The following is a 22,137-nucleotide window of genomic DNA, read 5'->3' as shown; positions in this document are numbered from 1 at the left end:
AGTATAGAAACAAGGAAATATATACTTTCCATGACATATGGTTTAATGTCAGCTAGTTGATAGCTATCCCAGGCCTGGAAAGCGTCAATGCAAAACACATTACACACAGCCTAACCAGATCCAAATAAATGGATGATGTGAATGCAATATAAACAGTGATGGACAGGTTCCATAATACTGAATGGTAAACATTAATTTATAAAGATCTTTTTATTAGATGAACACAGTTTACATATAGTTGTGTGTTACATATTTAAATAATTCAGTGCATTACAGGAATAGATCATAGGCATTAGTGTAATGTTAGTAAAATTTGTCTGCAATTTATTAATGGTCCCTTAAAAAAACCAATAACAAATAAATAAACACAAGGTGTACACATTGAAATAAACTATAAAACACTAAGTAATAAATGACATCAATTCACATTACTGTCAGTCACTGTCATCTGATCACACCCATGCTACAGTAATAAAAAATAAAAATGAATCAAGAAACTGAAAAAGGCATTGCATTATAATAAGTATCATAAGAAACATAATGCAGGTATGAGCTACAAAATAATACGTTAACACAGAAATATATGTACTACAGATAAATACAGTAATAGAGATTTGATTTCAGTATCAGAGGCCATATTGGAAATTGTAGTAAATCCCTAGTTCTTAATGTCTACAAGGGTTAATATGGATATCTCTGTGGTGTCAATAATGTATATTGCTCTAAATAATCATAGATGTACATTGGCTAAAGCTAATGGGAAAGGAAAAATAACAATGTTAAATGCATTTCTTTTTCAAGGTTCCTTATGTTCATTGCATATTCCAGTTTTGGCATATTGGCAACCATTGGCATATTTATAATGAATACTAGTAGTATAAGAGTGATATTTTTATCCACTTTCTTGGCTTTGCAAATAAAGGCCCTAAATGTTTGGGTGCTTTTTTGGAAAATTTGAAAGACATGTGATTGAGAATTTAAGCAACAACACCATGCCTTTCAGTGTGCATTTGAATCATCTGATGAACATCATTAACTTATCATGAAAGAATTTGCAAGTGAAAACACTCAAGGAGTTCTTTCGGAGTCGGAAATACCAGAGCATCCTGAAGAGATTAGCATTTAAGGTGCTAATCTGGGTATACTCTAAATTCCCTTACATCACCCAGATCATCCTGCTTTCTTTATACCTCTCCATCTCCTGGAGTGAGAGGACACTGATGTAAGATGTAAGAGTAAGGTGACTGTGCTTCATAATTTCAACCAGAATACTATCAGTCTGCTCGATAAGGTTTCATTTTTAGTATCCACATCAGATTGTTTGCTGTTAAGAAACGATTTAAGGATATTTTGGATTTTTGTAGAAAAAGCATAACAGCATCACTGATAAGAAATGTACACAGAATGGTATGAAGAAGTGAGGCTGGAGCTGATTTCTTTCTAATCCAGACTGTAGATTCAGACAATATGAACAAGGTGGATTATTTACTCTATAATCCTTTTCCATTCATCCATTTTCTGTGCTGCTTATCCTACATGGGGTAATAGGGAGCCTGGAGACTATCCCATGGGACTCAGGGCAGGGGACACTCTGGATGTGGTTCCAACTCATCACAGGGGAAACCGTACACACATTCACACTAATTCACACCCTATGGAAAATTTATAGATGCCAATCAGCCTACAACACGTCTCAGTGACTTTTAAAAATAATTTTCACTCATAAAAAGTCAAAATGGTCATTTTGAATGTTAAAATTTCCAGAGACGGAATGTTTACAGAGATTTACTTGGGATGTTAAGTCAGGGATGTTAATGGATGTCATGTCCTCTTACAGTGTGTACAGTAGGCCATTGGTGAACTGCACATCAGGTGGGCTTAATCCTCCATGCACAATAATAATAGCATATCAGCTAGATAATGTCAAAATGCCTCCTTAGTAACATGAACATTAGCACGAGAATTCAGTCAGATATACTACCTTGTGGGCCGGATGCGGGTTTTCACTACACACTAGTACTGTATGTCCCTCCCTCATTCCCATAATAATACAATATGTACAATATTTCCATTAGGTATTTCATGCACTCTGAGGTAAACGCAAACAAAATTTCACAAATAAAAATCCCATATGAATGCTCAGATGGATTTCATTATAAAATACCAGTCTCTTGAGGATACGGTCACTGAAAATCAAAGCACAGTATGTTTACAAAATATAGTCTCTCCCTTGTCAAGGAAGTTTTCACTCCAGACCAAAAGTGCTCGTCTCCTCCACGGCTATCAGCAGTTTCTCGTACAACATGGTGTGCGAAGGGTATGGAGGCAAATCCAGACGGTTAAAGCATGTGTGAGCCCTGTAAGTAAATGAGAGGGGGAAAAAACAAACCACAAGGTCAGAGGTTAAGCAAGTGAATTTATGCAGGTATGCACTTCCAGAATCTGCATCTGGTCAGAATTCTCTTGTGCATTAAAATAATAATAATAATAATAATAAAAGTAGATTTACAGATCATTCTTTCTCACGCATAAGTATTCATTCCCCTTGACATTTTCCATATTACAACCTGAAACTAAAATGGACTGTTGGATCATGTCAATATTCATAAAATAGACAATATTGAGGTGGGAGATGTTGCGATGGTGCTCCATGGGGGTTTCATACCAATGGGGTGAATACTTATGCAATAACATTTTTATTTGTAAATAATTTTGCAAACTATATTAACTTTTTCCCCACTTCTATATTAAGGGCTATTTTATGTTGATTCCAATGCTGAATTTTTTTTTTTTAAGAAGCCTTCATAGAATTTTATGGTTTTAATGGTTAAAATGGGAATTGTAATGTTCCCTACTAGGTCTCTACTGGTAATTTGTTGCCTTCTTTTGGATACCATTAAGGACCAATAGTGGAAATGGTTTTAATGGTTAGCTGGTGGCTTGTAATGGTATTTATAGTGGAAACCATTAGACTTTCTGTGATATTTTCTATTTTTTTTTCCAGCAGGTTCATGCCATATAATCCCAATTAAGTCCATTTTAAATCCAGGTTGTAACACTACAAAATGTGGAAAAGTGCTAGGGGATTAATACTTCTGCAAGGCACTGTACAATGAGATTTATTTAGCTGAAAATGAAAGAAAAAAAAGCTGCAGCTGTTTAAATGATTACGTGTAAAGCTGAAACTAGCTTTTCCCCTCATATTGCACTTATTCAGCTCAGTCTGTGCTGACGCTCTTCCATGCAATGCCAAACACAAGCCAGTTCTGTCTGTGACAGTGAAATATGAACTCAGTGCAGCATTGACTGCTGACAGAGGCTTGCTTTTGATCTGCCGCCTCTTCCTTTTGCAGCTCTGTGAAAAACAACATTTCAAGGAGAAACTTTAGATGCATCAGTGAAAGCTTTTCAAAGGGGTAATTTTAGGATGACACACTTTGTCATCTCAGGTAACTTTATTTAAAAGTCTAAACAGCGTGATAAGAGCGGCTTCTTTGAGTCTTTGCTGAATGAATGACTGGATCACTTAATTTTTCCCAGGGAATCATCAGAGAAATGAGGCCAATAAACAAAACATCGATTCAATTTTTACCATCCCTTGAATATCTCAAGAAGAAAGATTTTGTAAAGGGGTTGGCATGGCTTGAGTAGGCAGTGATGTGTTGAATACGCCCCTTATTCCCATTAGTGGTCTGTTACTTTAGCTCTGATCTACTTCACATGGCACTCATGAAGCTATCGGGGGGAACAAATAGAAAACATCCAACAAATGGATTCCTCTCTTTGCTTATATTTATACACAGAAATATATATATATTTATTATATATATATATATAACACACACACACACACACACACACACACACACACACACACACAATATTTTGTCTATGGTCAGGAAAAAATAAGTACACCAATGAATATTGTTGGCTTTTTTGACAATTGGACAAGCAAACATTTGATCATCTTTGAAAGTGTGCCAATTAATAAAGTTGATACACCTGAACAAAACCAGAAGGAAAATTAGCTTTTTCCAATCATTTATTCAGCAGAAATACAAATAGAAAAAGTAAGTACTCCCTTGGGTTAAGATGTTAGTATTGTCCCCGTTAGCAGAAATAAGCTTCAAGTAGGTGTTTTGCATAATTGTCCACCAGGCCTGCTAGAATTTTTGACAACTCTTCCATGCAATATTCTTTCACTTGCAAGGTGTTATTGAGGGTTTTCCTGCATGTACTGCCCATTTCAAATCCCCCCACAACATCTGACTAGGCCATTCCATAACCTTCCATTTCTTCTTTTTGAGCCATTCATTGGTGGATTTGCTAGAGTGCTTAGGATCATTTTCCTGTTGAAAGATCCACTTTCGGTTCAACTTCAACTTTTGGACAGATGGCCTCACATTATTTGCAAGCACTCTTTGATATGATGCAAAATTCATAGCTGAATCAATGAATGCAAGCTGTTCAGTCACTGAGGCCAGAAACCCCAAACCATAACATTTCCACCATCGTGCTTCACAGTTGGTATAAGATGCTTCTCCTGAAAAGCTGTCTTTAGTCTGTGCCAAACATGTCTGCTGTTACTGTGGCCAAACAACTCCATCTTTGATTCATCTGTCCAAGGCACATTACTGCAGAAGGCCTGGTCTTTGTCTATATGCTCATTGGCAAACTGTAGTCTAGCAAAGGATTTTTCCTGGCACGCTTCCCATGCAGGTCAAATTTGTGCAATCTCTTTCTGATTGTAGAAGTGTGCACTTTGACACCAACAGTTGCAAGACTTACTAGCAGATCCTGTGTTGAAATTTGGGGGTTCTTTGGAGACATCTTTTTACATCAGACCGTCTGCTCTTGGGCTGAATTTGCTGGGACAGCCAGTCCTGGACAAATTAGCAGTCGTTTGAAATCTATGCCACTTATAGATTATCTTCCTGACAGTGGAATGATGTATTTCAAATATTTTGGAGATCTTTTTAAATCCCTTGTCAGGCTCATGGGCATTCACAACCTTTTTTCTGAAGGCCTTACAGAACTCTTTAGATCTTGGCATGATAACACCACACACCTCAAAGGCAAAGGGAACACCAGACACTAGACGTGAGAGGAGTATAAATAAGGCAGGTTCCTACTGCACTCCCTAAGCAGGTTCTCATCACTGGCACCAAATCTTGAGCTCCTGATTCTAATTTTATGGATTTGAAGGTGTGATAAATGGAGTGTACTTACTTTTTCCATGGCACTGATCTGTTTTTTGTTAATTTAAACTGTAAAAATTACTACAAAATGTAAATTTTAAGTAATTTGATAGTGTATCAACTTTATTAATGAGCACTGTTTCAAAGAGGATAAAATGTTTGCTTATCCAAATATGTAAAAAACAAACAAAAAAAAACATTTCCATAGAGTGTACTTATTTTTTCACATGACTGTGTGTATATATATATATATATGTGTGTATATATATATATATATATATATATATATATATACACAAACACGTTTAAAATGTGTTCATAACAAGGATATACAGTATGTGCAGGGGATATTACATGTGTGCAAACTATTATTTTTATTAATCTTTGTATTAATTTTTTTAATAAAAAATTACAAAGCAATTTTATATATATATATTTTAAGGTTTCTAGTTTACTGACTTATTTACTCTAATTGTTTAAGTAGAAATTTTTAATCAGAAAGTTTTTTTTGTAACTCATTAATTCTGGAGTTGACAATATACTATTAAACGTGGCATTTCAATTCCTTGTGGATTATGAGATCCAAACCTATAGCTAAAGTAAGCAACATAATATTTTACCCTGAAGTTTATTTAAATTAGGGCTGAAACTTTGTGAGAAATGTGAATCAGTTACCCTTCTCCCAGAACGTGAAAGTGATTCGGGACATTTGAAAGATATAAACTATGATTCAGAGCGAAGGGTTTCTGTTATCATGCTGTGAGTGAACACTGTCCTGCAGCTAGAGAGGACATGTGAGAGTGATTCAGCATGTATCACACACTTAATCTCAACTCAAACACCTCTGGGCTAAGAGCTATTTGTACTTCATCGAGTATGAGTGAGTGGGTGTTTTTATGGAAGATAAAATAGTCACTTGTTGCACATACTGCTGATATGAGAAAATGTGTACAGATATTGTACAAAACTATTACAGAAATTGAGACATTGAGAAGGCTCTATCTGACAATTATGTAAGACATAATATGACAGACCATGCTGTTATATGAAAATAATCCATGCTGGTAGGATACAGTCTGATACAAAATGGAGGGCTGTTAACACACCAAAGTGTATTATTTTCATATACAGTTGAGGTCATAAATATACATATACTCCTTGCAGAAATTGCAAAATAATAATAATTTTTAAAAAAAGTTGCAAAAATTGCATTTTGTTTTTTTATTTAGGACTGCCCTGAATAAACTATTTCACATAACAATGGTTTAGTCCACAAATCACAATAATAACTGAATTTACACAAATTAACCAGTTCAAAAGTTCACACACTCTTGATTCTTAATACTGTGTGTCGTTACCTGGATGGTTAACGACTGTGTTTATGTTTTGTGATAGTTATTCATGAGTCACATTTTTGTCCTGAGCAGTTAAACTGCCACTGTTCATCTGAAAAATCCTCCAGGCACATTATTAGGCTTTCCAGCATCTTCTGCATGTTTGACCCGTTTCCAACAGCGGCTATATGATGTTGAGATCCATCCTTTCACACTTAGGACAACTGAGGGACTCGTACACAACTATTACAAAAGGTGTAAACATTCACTCATTCTCCAGAAGACAATACGATACATTAAGAACTGGGGAGTGTAAACTTTTGAACAGGATGATGGGTGTAAATTGATATCATTTTGTCTTTTGGGAAACATTTAAATATCTTATGTAGTGAAGGGCAGTAATAAATGAAAAATATAAGATCTTTAAGCAAAATAATTAGAGTTAATCTTGTGCAATATCAGACAGACAAGTTAGTTCATACATTATAGCAACGACAGATAACCAGCCTATTTTTCACCAGCATGTCTCGCTCTCTCTCTCTGAAGACTTCCCTGAGCTGTGAAACTTTGCAAAGCACTGTGACTTTTAGAAAGAAACTTCACAACATAAATGATTCAATGTTTTTCTTTGTTAAACAAGTTTTTAAAATCCGTTTATTTTAGGTCTTACATTATGTGGAGCGGCTGCTGTAAAAGACTGTGTATGAGCTGTTAGAAACAATAATGAATTAGAACGAAGGCATTAATATAATCCTATCTTTCATGATGCAGCAAGAATGACTGTCCGAACCCTGTGGTTGTACAAAAATAATGCACACCTCCTGACCAATCATATTCAAGAATTCAACCACACTGTGGTGTAAGATATTTTTGTCACAAACCGGAGAGGAGACACGAAGATCAACTCAACAGGAATAGACTGATAAGACAAGACAACAGGTACATGATAGCGGTGTGCTTTTGAATAGTTCCTGATTAGGATGATACAGGTGTGGCAGGTTAGTACTCAGGTGATTGTGAACGGGTGTGTGGAGCTGAAGGACCTGGTGTTGACAGTATGCTGGCTGAATCTGTGACAATTTTATATAACAGTACGGTTGAATATGTGAATCATAATGTGTAGATTTTCTACACAATAGTTCCGGCTGTTTTGTGGACAGTAGTTCCGGCTGTATCATACAGCGGGGGAAATAAGTATTGAATGTGTCAGCATTTTTTTCAGTAAATATATTTGCATTGATGTTATTCACATAAAATGTTCGCCAGACATCAGTATTAACGCACGAAATCCATAAATATCAATAATTCACAAGATTAAAGTCCATGAATAAAGTTATGTGTAATAAAGTAGAATGACACAGGAAAAAGCAAAAGTATTGAACACGCTAGAAAAAGCAGTGCTCCAAGGCAAGGAAAAACAAGGAACCAGCTGAAATCTGTAAGTAGTTAGAAAGTAATAATACCTCTGTGCAAATTAATCAGCTGGGTTAGTAAATTGATGGTCTATAAAAAGGCTTTTTGGCACACAAGAAACATCTCATGATGGGTAAAAGCAAAGAGCTCTCTCAAGACCTCCGGAACCTTATTGTTCCAAAACATATTGATGGAATCGGATACAGACGTATTTCAAAACTTCTGAATCCTCCAGTAAGCACCATTGAGGCCATTATCCGCAAGTGGAAGCAACATCACTCCGTCATCAACCGGCCGTGCACTGGAGCGCCTTGCAAGATTTCTGACCAGGGAGTCCGAAGAATAGTCAGAAGAGTAGCCCAAGAGCCAAGGACCACTCAGAAAGAGCTCCAGAAACACTTGGAGGCAGCAGGTACCATCGGCACAGAGAAAACAATAGGTGATGCACTCCACCGCCATGGCCCCCATGTACGCTCACCCTGCAAGACCCCGTTACTAAAGAAAAGGCTTGTCAAAGCTCGTTTAAAGTTTGCTACAACTCATTTGGAAGCATATGAAATACTGGGAGAGTGTAGTCTGGTCAGACGAGAGCAAAATTGAACTTCACCCTTCACTGCACATCACCCTAAAAACACTATACCAACAGTGAAGTTTGGAGGTGGAAGCCTCATGGTGTGGAGCTGTTTTTCATCTCATGGTACTGGCAGACTTCATATAATTGAAGGAACGATGAATGGAGCCCTTTACCAGGAGATTCTTGAGAAGAATCTGCTGCCATCCACCAGGATGATGGAGATGAGACGAGGTTGGACCTTCCAGCAGGAGAACAGCAAAGGATGCTCTCAATTGGTTTCAGAGAATAAAATCAAGGTGTTAGAATGGCCCAGTCAATCACCTGACTTGAATCCAATTGAACATTTGTGGAAAGAGCTAAAGATCAAGGTTCACAAGAGGGCCCCCCAGATTCTTCAAGTTTTAAAGACAATATGTTTAGAAGAATGGGCCAAAATCCCACCTGAATACTACGGCCGATTAATTTCTTCATACAGGAAGCGTCTTGAAGCTGTCAAGACTTCTCCACTAAGTATTAAATAAATTTCAGTTAGCGTGTTCAATACTTTTTTTCCTGTGTCATTCCACTTTATAAACACATAACTTCACTTATGGACTTTAATGTTTGGATTTCTTTATATGTGTGGATTTCTTGAGTTAATACCAATGTCTGATGAAAATTTCATGTGAATAGTCTCATTGGAAATATATTTACTGAAACAAAATGTGTTCAATACTTATTTCCCCCACTGTAAGTGACAAGTTTATATTAAGGTGCTCATTCTAATATGTTCTCATTTCTGTAGTAACAGGTCATTCACATGGACGTCGACATGGTAGTATGGTGGACATTCCACATGATCTACACCTAATAATAAACAGTTTGTTTTTTAAAAGTGTTGTTTTTAATCCATCTGCTATATAATGTAGGTCTATGTAATTTATATGACACAAATAAAAATGGTAGTTTTAGAATTTAAGAATATTTCACCAATTGCCTTTCACCTTCATAATGGAAACTCATTTTTTTTTCCATTATTGTAATTAGCAAATTCTCTGAAGGCAGCTGAACCTTATATGGTTTCATAATAATAGATGCTGATTTCTGCTTCCTTATGCTTTTGGGAAACAGTCAAGGTAACAAAACATGCTCTAAAATTTTTAGATTTCCACAACAGATTTTGTCACTAACTGTCAGCAAGGTGGGATATCTGAAGGCTGAATATTCACAGCATTTCTGAGTCACAGGAATGTTGCTGAAGCCCAAAACACAAGGTTTATCCTAAAACATTATCTAACAGACACACCTTGCAGAAAAATTCACATCAGCCCCAGGAGCCTTATGCATTAATGGGAATAATGCTGTTTTGTCATACCTGGGTAGAGAGGTGATCTTGCCCCATTTCTCGATGCAGAAGCGGCGTGGGCCGTTGCTCCCACGCAGAGCTGCAAAGCCCTCATATGGCACGCTGGATGTTCCCGTAACAAACTGCAGCAATCGTAGCCTCTGCTCATTATTAAAGTGCTCCACCACCGCCCAAAACCATCGAATAACGATGTGTCCATCATGGTAGCCTGGATGGAATCATTCATTAGCGAACAAGTTAATCTCTAGCACTTGTCTGTGAAAGGTTAGTAGTGGTGTCACAGTTATGAATGAGGTCATTCCAGCACCAAGGCACAAGGTTAAGAGAATACCACTTAGGTTTTATTACCAATGTCAAAAATTCCACTTATGGCAATAAACTGTGAGTGAGACAAACAGCTGCCTGTTTTTGGTAGCAAAGGTTGGACAAGGTGTGTTGGACTCCAGATTGATTGATTGCAGATGTCTTGAGTAAAAGCGGGTTAAATGGCTCAAATGGAGCAGATAATTAGCAGGGGCAATTAAGAGCTCAGGCTGTAATACGGGCCAGATGAGTGTTTTGGCAATCCAACCAGAGCACTCTTGGAGGTTAATGAGTTACGGATGTTTATGAATATTTTTGGCATGGAATGTCATCTCTGCAGCTGACATTTAGACAAGAAATAAACAGAGCACAGAATGGGCCTCTGCAGCAGGATAAATATCAGTGTCACTGCTTTTTGACAGCCCTGCTGCTGTATCATGATATATATGGATTATTTAAATAGTTAAATGACAGTTTTTTTTTTACCAACTACTGTGACAGAGCAGCACAATATTATATGAGTCACTCAAGACATATTAGGAGTATCAGCTCCGAAATGTCAATGCCAATATATTCATTGAAGCATTACATGCTTACCTCCTCTATACTCTGTGTTGGATCTCCAGTCATTCAGGTCAATTTCTGCTGTTCCTGCAATGACCAGCTCCAGCTCCCGAGCATCAAAAACTGACACCAGACGTGAATCTACCACCTGATGAAAAACATAATGGTTACAATCAAGCATTCCTACAGTATATGTAATATATTGTAGCTTCATTTTTGAATAGTTTTTAATCAGGCTCCATTATTAACAAGCAATGTCCTTGGGTCATATGTGGGTCTGTTCATCCATTAAGTAAGGAATACAAAACAATGCTGCATGCTGTTATAGGAAAATAATCAAAGACAGGGTGGTGCGATGGGTTCATTTTCCAATAACAGCATGTTTTATTCCTCCTATACCACAGAAATTTGCCAATGCTAACATTGTTTATTTCTTAAACAACAGCACATTGTTCTAGGGAGTGGAAAACGTATAGTTACAGCTTTAACTGTGACTGTTACAATGCACTGACATTGGAGACTCCTTCAAAAATACTAAATAAACAACTCCTCACAGAAAACTTCACTATATCAACAATTATACTTTTTTAAATCCATTTACATGGAGGATCCATGGACCTGCTGCTGTTTACAGGGACCTGCTGTGCAGTTCCAATCAGGATTGGGTATTCAGCAATAACAACAACAATAATAAATATGTTGGAAATTAACTATGGAGTTTAGTATATATCTATGTACAGTATATAGTTGGATGCTAACTTTATTATTTTCACTAATGTATGCTAACTCTGCCAACATTATTGTAATTAAACTCTCTGAATGCTAAACTGTACTTTTCCTTGACACTGTGGTAGTACTCTCAAGTTTTGTAGCTTTAGTATGTATAGTGTCTTGCACCTGGGACAGTGTATATAGTGTACCTTTAAATCATTACTCTAAAGGCTAAGGTAAGGTACATCATTGGTCCTAATTATGTACCCTAAATCATCTTTAAGGTATACAGCATTAACATTTCCAGGTATAAGATACACACTAAAGGTACAACCGAAGTAACAAAAAGGAAGCTGTAGAGTTCAGTGTAGAGTTCTGTAAAGAGTATCATCCTCATGTTCTGTCTTTACATTTCTGCCACTATATTTTTATTTAAATAGTTGTACCAAAAATAAACAACTAGCTAAAGATTCATATTGGCTTCCTCTACTGTTGTATGAATGTCAAAATTAACTGATGGTTGTTCAAAAAAGGCTTGTGTACCTCATAGAAACCCCGAACCAATGCTTCTGTCTGCTGCACCACTCCTCTCTCCACTCTCCACTTGGCCATTCTCTCAATGTACTCCTTCTTGTTCTTCTCTGTAACCTGAATGTTGGATCCTCCTGATTTCAGCTCCCTCTCTGTTACCTGTGTACAGAAAGCACTGTTATATTGCCCTTTGGAACGTACAGTGTTTATAATGAGTATTTTTCCACTATGGATTCTGAGATCATTTGCGTTTACTGTGAATAACATACAAAAAAAACTGCAACAAATGTCCACACATGATAAAAGTTTTTTTTTTTCTTCATGTTGAATCAGATGTACCAATAAGTGGACTGGGTTAAGGAATGCGGTACCTGCCCAAAGACCTCCTCATTGACAGTGAAGGTCAGGTCTAGAATGTCTGTAATGTCATTATCTTTCATCCACTGCAAGCTCTGGTGGAACTCCTCATCCAGGTACTCTAAATCACTCAGATCAGTCGCTCTGTCCAAGATAAAACACACATGCAATGTTTGCATGCATGTTAATCTACTACAATTACAGTATAGTTTAAATTCTAAGAGCATAAATAAAGCATAAATGCTTCCTTTTATGCCCATTCATTCTTAACTATTCTATGCTATTCTTTTCAAGCTATTTTGTTAATTCAATAATTAGACCAGAGATGGTAAACAAAATCAAAAATCTCCCAGATAGTCCAGTTGGCAACCCCTGGTCTAGATCAACAAACTGAAAAACAATAACCCGGACCATATAGATAAAGTGCACTGGATCTCTCTTTGTGCACAATTGTTTCTAAATTAAATTAAATTCTAAGTTAATATTTGACAACAGTATGAAAATAACAATAATAATTAAAGCTGCAAGCAGCATTTTCATGGGCCAAGCACACAGACTGAGTGAGCCGCACATTCACAGATGTGAGACAATTGTTGCATAACCAGTCACAGGAAAGCAGAGCCATAACAATAGGTAAAGGGATTAAAGAATGATTTGTAGTTTCATGCATTTGCCAGTCTGTTATGGGAGAACTGTTTTGAATATCAGAGTTCCTTTGACAATTTTTGTTTAGACAGGTGTCAGGATGATAAGAGACAAATGTGGTGAAGATTAGACAAGATTAGACAAGATTAGACAAGATGGCGGAAAATCTAATTAGGGTATATTGAACTCCCAGGGATGCCTGGCTTTTAAATTTTGGACACACGAGTTATGACCATAAATGTACTTCCAAATTAAGCCCAAATTTGACCTGATGGTGGTGCTAGAGAATTGGCAGCCCAAATTTGGTTAGAATATTACTTAGACCCTCCCCACTCACTTTGCCAAATTTCACAACTTTTTACCAGATGGTTCTATGAGCTGCTATAGAGTCCCTAACCAGAAGAAGAATAAACAGAAGGATAATAATAATAATAAGAAGAACGGTAGAATAACAATATAATAACATTGTGTTTTAATACCCCTTTAACCTAATTTACTCTTTTCCCCCCCAAGTTCCCACCACAGCATACAGTAGAAGGGCAGCTATCACTTGACCTGCCACAGCACCTATTGTGGGATAGCAAACAATTTACAAGGGTGAGGGCTGACATAATCTTCCTCCGACATCATAAAGTCATCTTTTTTTTTTTTAACACCCCCACTAGATCCTGGACCAAAACCATAATTTAATCAACCAAAAAACAGTTGATATAGATGTGTTTAATGTTTGCTGAGAAGAGCACTCACAGTCGGAGGAGGGCCTTGTAGAATGGCCTGGTGAAGAATGCATCCAGTAGGTACTGATGAATCAGTGCCAGGCCCAAAATACGTCCACTGAAGCGGAACCTGTGGGGCAGGACAGCATCATTTAATGCTCTTATATAACTTTACTTACTTAGGTTCTGCACTTGGCACACTCGTATCTGACTGGCACACTCTTATCTGTAATCTATATTATATAAAGTGTTACAGTAATACACTATCATATTAAGGCACTGCCTGATTTGCTAGGTAGTCAGCTACAGGTAGCCATCTACAGTACTGTGCAAAAGTTTTAGGCACCCTATTTGTTTAGTACAAACTTTCTTATAGATTTTTATTTTATGACTTCTACATTATCGAATCAGTACAAAAAACATTTTAGATTTCCAAACATTAGTTTCTAGCACAAAATTAAATGTTACAGAAAAATGTATGTCAGTAAAGAAAGCAGCATATAAAGTGGTAAGAGACACTTTTCAGACTAAAAAACACAATGATGGCTGTTGGATTTTGCTACAAAAATAAGAAGCAAGTGCGATGGTCTAAGTCTCCAGAAGAACCGTGGCTGGTTCTGCAAGATGCTCAGTAAAACTTGCAGCTCATTTCCTTATAAAACTGCACTAATTTGACTTTTTTTTTTTAAAGCAAAGGGTCATCACACCAAATATTGCCTTTGTTTCATTTATTACTGTTTACTGCCCTTTATAGTATTTTTTTTAAATGTAGAAACATTTAATATAATTATTTTTGAAGACATCTTTGCTCTACAGCATTTCTTTGCATTTCTTTGCAAGACCTTTTCATATTAGCAGGTTTTTTTTTCTTTTCATATTAGGCACCCTAGAGTATAAGTGGAAACATTTGCATTAATAGATCTGAGTTTGTTTGCCATTCCTGTTAAGCAGATATAAAGGAGGAAAGATAAATAAAAGTAAGAAACATACCATTGGTTTTCTTTTCTTTCATCACTAATTTCTTGAACAAACATGACATTTTGTTTGCTAGTCATAATGTTAAAATGAGCGATATAAAAGTGAGAGAGAGAGGGGGGGGGAAAGAGAGAGAGAGAAAGCGAGGGTATGGTATGGCACACCATTCCAAATGGTTCTCCACGAAGGCAGACATGGGGCTAATCTGGACGGTGTATGTATCGTTGGCGGAGTACTCGAACAGGCCATAGTATGGGTTAAAGAGCTCCTGAGACAGCAGGAAGAAGAACTCCCTCGAAGGCCCGCTGTAGTCCAGACTATACGAGACAGATGAACAATTATACCAAGAAACCAAGTGACTAGAATTAAGCATGAAATGTTTTATTATTAGGATAAAATATATCAGTAATACTACCAAAGATACACTGTAAACTAAAATTAATTTTTGACTAAACTTAAGTTTACCTAAACTTTATGAAACTTCACACAGTATATTTTAAATATAAATATTAAATTCTTTCATGTAAATTAAGCTGTGTTTGCAGAACGCTGGATGTAAAAAAAAAAAAAAAAATCACTGTAGGGGATTTGCTGTAATCTTTTAAGAAACAAAGAAGGGTGGGAAATCTGAGTTAGTATTAAATATGTGGCAGCTAAAAGTTATTGCTTCATAAATCATAACAACCAATTACATTATTATATGCATTTTTACACTGTTTTAAGTTGGGGTGGGTGTGTTAAGTTGTGCATACTGGGTTATCTGGGTATCTGATAATATAGTTAATATGCAAGTGTTTCAGTGTCCATTTGTAGTAACAAAATATTTTTGTGAAACTGTTATATCAAGCAATTTATTATTTAATATAGAAAAAGAAATGTCCTGTAAAACATTTTTGTGACTTTATTTACAAATGAAGGAACATTGTACCCAGTGAAATTGAAGGAACTTAAAAGGCTAAGAAAGTTTTGGCTATAATGTTGATCTGAGGATTATTAATGCTGTAGACAGCAATGTTTTTTTTTTTTATGGTGGAATTGGAAGAAGTGCTGTAATGCCACGATTCATACCCTTCCTCTCCCACAAACGTGATGTAGAGTTTATTCCTCTGGAGCTCCTTGCGTGAATATGCCATCACATGATTAAAGGTGCCTTCGAGCAGGTGCTCTCTTCTGATGATCAGCCTTTCACAAGACAGATAAATGCGTGTGTCTGGGCAGAGGGCAACTGTTCAGATCTGCTTTCATTTTAGAATGTATCCATCATGCACATAACCACAATCTCATACACATACTTGATTTTTCCTGGCCCTTGGCCATAGCCCTTGGCTTCAAGCTTCCTATAAAAATTGCGCAGTTTGGCTTCAAAGTCCCTGCGATATGGAGCAGGTGCTCTGGCTCGCTGCAGTCCTGCCAATACAAACACACTGTTAGCTCTAGACCACTGTACAAACTACTGAGAATGTCAACAGACACAAATAATATTCTAGCTTCAGTAATAGTTTTTGTAAATGAAATCTGTTCCCCCAGCTGTAATGACAAGTTCTTACCAGGTTTGTCAGTATTATTATCGATAATAATAGTGTTTTTTTATTATCAATTATGATAGGTTTTTTTTTTTATGAATACAGAATACACATACCTGGTGAATTCTGGGGTGAAGATCCAGGAGAGCACCTTGGAGAGAAGTTGAGGCCAGGATGGAATGGGTGAGCCGGGATGTATGACATGATCTCCTCTTCAAACAAACTGCAGAGAGATCAGAACCAGAGCTGAACACAGGATAATTCAGGATGCAAGTAAAGCTTCGCTGATGACCTGCGCTCCTCAGAATCACATATTGTGTGTTGTTTTTCTGTATTAGTGTAATTACTGCATGTTAACCATAAAAATATAATTTGTAGCTTAACTGACTGCTTCACAGTTAGTATTCATGGGTATCACTTACTCTATCCCTGTTCCTTATTAACATGTAGAGATTTGTAGACTTGTGGACCTGAATTAACTAAACCTCCAAATCTGCAATTAGTCGCCACCACCATGCCAAATACTTTCTTCTGGCAGCATGCCTTTTTCCTTTAACTACAAGTATAAGCACCTGGAATCCACTGGAACTGGGTTCTATGGTCAGAGGAAACCAAAATGACTTTTTTGGCAACAAACACTCATGGAGACTTTGGCTTAAAAAGGATGGTTGAGTATGACACATGGTAGTGTATTGTTAGAGTACAATGTATCATGGCCTCTATGAAGAACCGCAACATTTTAAATGAAAAAATCTCTGACAAGTAGCTACAAATAGGTTTTGGTTGCATCTTCCAGCAGGACAACAGTCCAAAACATACGACTAAATCCACTCATAACTGCTTCAATGACCACAGAATCAAGCTTTGAGGCTTTGTTAAAAATATATATTTTCAAAAGTCTGATTGGTTTTCTAGAATAAATTTACTGCAATTAAAGGTTTGATATTTTCAGAGTAATTAAGTGAATTAACAACAGATTTTTTTCTCCAAAATCCATCTATACCAATTGTGAAGCTGCTTATTATATATGCCCTATGCTTGCATTGTCTTTTGCAACACTTGTAAATTGTCTCTGCTAGACAAGTAAATGTAACTGGAGTTCTCTCTCTAGTCCTAGACTAAAGAAGCTGAATAGATAATTATCTCACTAACAGGATAATTTAGCACAAGTCTTGAACTAGCATGTGTTTGGAAAAGCAGTCTATAATCATTTAATCATAGAAAAGCTGCACATAAACATTATATCACAAGGCAATAAATGTTCAGTCATGGAAAACCAGACCAAAATCATTAAATCACACAGAGAGTACATCAGAACTTGAACACACTGTTGATTTAGGAAACCTAACAAAAGACGCAAACATGCAGTTAGATACTGATATGATTACAGAGATTTATTGCAGTGAAAACTAGCCCGTGTGTGTGTGTGTGTGTGTGTGTGTGTGTGTGTGTCAGAAGGACAAGATTAAGGCTTGGCACTGAGGCTTATGCTGCATGAACTCTCACGACATGAGGCTTTATTAAAGGAAACACACCTTAACAACATAACCAGGTCTGCATCGCAAGACAGCTTCTCCACCCCCTGTGACCCCTCGGTCCTGATGTAATGGATCTTCTCCCTGTAGGAACAAAATTGGACACTCAGGATATTATTCTGGTCCAACTCTTCAATTTTCGGCTTGTTTTTTATTTAGCCCTGAATGGCTTGAGGAATGTTAATTGTGTTTAAACACACAGGTAATGCATTTCACCTTGCTGAATGGAGCTGTAATAGGTGGCATTCAGGAATGCTTTTAAGACAAGTATCAGACATGCACATTTGGAAGATAGGAATCTGTCTCAGTGCGTAACTCTATTCTGCAAAGCCCAACATAAACGTTGCTCTTACCACGTTTGAGGACAGCAGCCATGACAATTGTCCATCATTCACTGACAGTACACACAGTGGCATGTACCATATAGTACTGATGTACAGTATAGAAGATAAATTACGGTGACCCAAACTCATCTAAGTCATCCGTCAGAGATTATCATAGTGATCACATGATCATTATACCTGCCTGTCTTTTCTGTAAAGATAAATGTCATCACCTGTGTTCTCTGTAATATCCCCCCCCTCGCAAATATACCTAGGAAATGCTGACTTTTAAGATAAATATTTCTTAAAATTATACTGCATTCCAAGCAGAAGTATCCACCTACCTAAAGAACATTTTTCGGGTGGATTACACACTTGTGAAATAATTAAAGTCTCATTCATAAGCTGCCTTCCGAGGTCCTTCATTTTGGCCAAATCTAAGTTCCACCAGTGTTTTGACAAATACGGTGGACCAAATTGTCACTCTGTCTGAGGAGTATACTGTTTTTACAATTAAAAGTGAGTTGCTTGTCTGTCAGTGAACATATTTGTGTTTGTGATCTATGATACATAGTTACCTTATGAGATAGTAAGGCAAATGTGTTATTCAGAAAACATTAACCAGAAAAAAAAACTACTTAACTAAGCCAATAAACAAGTGGAATTAAACAAACAGTAATGCATAAAGACAATTAAGGGCAGGATTTCCAGGTCCTCAGGGGACACCCTGGACAGGGTGAGAACCGACTGCACGGCACAATCGCACACTCCCATTCACACACAACAGGCAATTTAGAGATGCCAATCAGCCTACAACTCATGTCTTTGGGCTGGGTGAGAAAACCAGAGTACCTGGAGGAAACCCCCAAAGCACTTGGAGAACATGCAAACTCTGCAGAATCCAACCCTGGAGGCGCGAGGCAAACAAGCTAGCCACGAAGCCCCCATGCCCCCACAAAATTGGTCTACTCATTCTAAAATGTATTATTTAGTCATGACAATATACAGTATACGTAATAATAGAAGAACCTGGATGTTTAAGGATTTTTTTTTAATACTGTTAAAACAGTGGCAGTGGTAGGTCAGTGGCTAAAGCTTTAGGCTACTGATTAGAAGGTCATGAGTTTAAATACCAGCACAACCATGCTGCCAATGACAGTCCTTCAACAGGAGCAAGGCTGTTAACCCTGTTCTGACCTGACACCTCTGCTGAAGGGCATCTCAAACGTGACGGTTCTCAAGTTCTGTTTGGGTCTTAAACTAATGCCCAGTGAGACAGGTACTTTAGTATGTGATTATGTGATTTTACACTCCATTCTCATACAGAATGATTCTTATAAAGTCAGACTTCTTCTCACCTGAGAGTGTGATTGCGGGCCAAACTAGGCTGCCTCTCCTGTAGCAACTCCAGGATGCTCGGCTGGCGTAGAAAAGCTACAATCTTTTCATTATATGCTGTAATAAATAAAATGGGGGTGTTAATGTGCATGTACGTAAATATAACTGATAAATAAAAAGCAATGGTAATGTATTAGTGACATAACCACTGCAGTCACTAAATTATAATAGGACACAACCTGCCCAAGGCACCAGTGGTTTCAACTGACCATCACAGAAGAGCAGGACTTATTTCCACATACTTCAGTTTAATTAAATTTTCTTTGAATAACACTTTTAACAATCAATATTGTCATGGAGCAGCTTTCCAAAAATCCAGATTAGAGAAATCCAGAGTAGATTTAGATTGCTAATGAGCAAGCCAGGGGCAACAGTAGCTAGGAAAACCCTTGAGAGGAACCAGACTCAAAAGAGAACCCATCCAAAGTCGATCCTGTCAAAACCACAATTACAGCATGACCACAGGCATGAATAATTGGAGAGCGTTACATGCTATGCAATCATGTTGTTAAATAAAAACATGAAAAATGAATGGCATGGATTTTAACATGGGTTGCAATTTGTTTGGGAAACACAGCTGGGAGCAGAGGATCCTGACATCATCCACATCACATTTAATCACTTTAATAATATTGACAGGGATGACCCTCTGGAAAAAAAAAGCTTTCATCATTTTACTATCAAATTTTAACATCAATGGAAATGTTGAATTAAATTTTCATTAGCTACTGTGGAAAAGATGGATGTCAGGCTAAACTATTAATTACAGCATATGACAAAGATCAATCCTATGCTATTGCCATCATCAAAACTCCAACTGAGGGAATATCTCTCGGAAGAATGGTGTTCATTGCTCCCATTACAGTTCCAGAGAATCAATAACAAGGTGCATTGAATCTGTTCTCGTGGCTCATGGTGGCCCAAAACCATACTAAGACACTTTATGTTGGTTTTTCCTTTAATTTGTCACCCAGATGGGAACAACCCATCGCAGGGCACAATCGTGCACACACTCACACACAATTTAGAGATGCTAATCAGCCGCATGTCTTTGGAGGAGGAAACCAGAGTACCCGGAAAAAAACCCCGAAGCACGGGGAGAAAATGCAAACTCTGTGCACACTTGGCGGAGGGGGGAATCCAACTCCAAACCCCAAACATTCTAACCACTAAACCCCTTGCCAAATTTTCCCAACTGGAAATCTAGGTTACTGTATGTGTCCACATTAAATTGTAAAGTCCTATCTGTTGTTTATCCACATCTCTACAATTAGTTGCAACATTTATCTGTCTGATTAAATGTGCTTAATTTGTGCATTAATCCTTTGCACAAGGGATATTAAACTCAGAGGGGTGACAGATGGCAGCTTCCTGGAGGGCCATAACACTGCAGACCGTAGCATTTTCTCAGAATTAATACCTTGTTCAATTCAGCTAATTACAAAACCTTCATGCAGTGAGCTGGGTGTACTGGTACAATATAAACACAAATTCTGTAGGACTTCTGTGTGGCATTTTAGCTCTACAAAGAGAGGAAAAAGTCATCAGCTTTGTAGCCAGCTTTGCAGGGTTGCTATTCTGGTAAAAAGCTTATTTTCTCCTCTGAATGGATGCACAAACAGAATGGCTAAGTGCAACTCTTAAAAGCTGCAGGTGTCTACTTTCTCTCTCAAGCTTGAGTTAATGAGGCCTTCCAAAAGTCATCGACCATTTAGAGTTACAGCCCAGTTACAGCATTTCCCCAGCAAGGGTTTCACTCTTCTCTTGAAAGGAAATCCTGAGGCAAAACATTAGTCAATTTAGCTTAGCTATTTCCCATGCACTGGCATCGACAGACTGAATTACACTGTGGGAGCAGCAGAGTCCATCTTCCTGCTCGTGATCTAAGCGATACTTTATTATTTTTAAGTAACAGATAACTTACAGGGACTTGTATTATGTAATCTTGGATGTCAGGGCTTTGAAATGGTCAGAAAGTTTTCTGCCACAGGAGCAAGGGCTTTCATTTTTTTCTGTAACATGTTGTAACAAGCTTAGTAAATTCAAGAGAAAGCATAAAGAAAGGCTGCTATAACGTAAGTGATAACAGGAACTAACTTGTTCTGTGGATGTTCCACAACATGAACTGATAAAAGTATATCGTATCCTACATTAATAATAAATAAATAAATAAATAAATAAATAAATAAAACTGAAGGCAAATTGCTGTGTTGTAAGATGATTAAAGGACTTCGTGACATGCTGTTATTGTAAAAGTAATCAATCAATCTATTTACAGTGGGGGAAATAAGTACTGAACGCGTCAACATTTTATTAAGTAAATATATTTCCAATGAGGCTATTCACATGAAATTTCAGAATCAGTAATAACTCAAGAAATCTGCAAATATAAACAATTCACAACATTAAAGGCCATAAATGAAGTTATGTGTAATACAGAGGCATGACACAGGAAAAAAGTATTGGACATGCTAACTGAAATTTATTTAATACTTAGTGGAGAAGCCTTTGTTTGTAATGACAGCTCTATTCATCATTCCTTTAATTATATGAAGTCTGCCAGTCCCATGCAATGAAAAACAACCCCACACCATGATGCTTCCACCTCCAAACTTCACTGCTGGTGTAGTGTTTTTAGGGTGATGTGCAGTGCCATTTCTTTTCCAAACATGGTGTGTAGTATGACAGCCAA

General features: G+C 37.2%; 1 protein-coding gene across 1 annotated transcript in view; it reads right to left on the bottom strand.

The window, feature by feature from the left end:
* The window catches only part of LOC128614456 (E3 ubiquitin-protein ligase HECW1), an 86,153-nt gene continuing 64,016 nt past the window's right edge, over window positions 1-22,137 (bottom strand). Inside the window, exons 17-28 of the mRNA XM_053635749.1 lie at window positions 19,406-19,502; window positions 17,725-17,808; window positions 16,306-16,412; window positions 15,959-16,073; window positions 15,735-15,848; window positions 14,831-14,983; window positions 13,723-13,821; window positions 12,345-12,474; window positions 11,986-12,132; window positions 10,765-10,879; window positions 9,874-10,072; window positions 1-2,357 (exon numbers count right to left, since the gene is read on the bottom strand). Coding sequence (XP_053491724.1) covers window positions 2,246-2,357; window positions 9,874-10,072; window positions 10,765-10,879; window positions 11,986-12,132; window positions 12,345-12,474; window positions 13,723-13,821; window positions 14,831-14,983; window positions 15,735-15,848; window positions 15,959-16,073; window positions 16,306-16,412; window positions 17,725-17,808; window positions 19,406-19,502 — 1,472 coding nt within the window. The 3' untranslated portion in view covers window positions 1-2,245. The remainder of the gene's footprint in view (window positions 2,358-9,873; window positions 10,073-10,764; window positions 10,880-11,985; window positions 12,133-12,344; window positions 12,475-13,722; window positions 13,822-14,830; window positions 14,984-15,734; window positions 15,849-15,958; window positions 16,074-16,305; window positions 16,413-17,724; window positions 17,809-19,405; window positions 19,503-22,137) is intronic.

Source organism: Ictalurus furcatus, chromosome 1 (assembly GCF_023375685.1).
Source record: "Ictalurus furcatus strain D&B chromosome 1, Billie_1.0, whole genome shotgun sequence".
In the NCBI taxonomy this organism is placed as follows: Eukaryota; Metazoa; Chordata; class Actinopteri; order Siluriformes; family Ictaluridae; genus Ictalurus; species Ictalurus furcatus.
The sequence above is the reverse complement of the archived record's forward strand: the minus strand, read 5'-3'. Positions and strand labels throughout refer to the sequence as shown.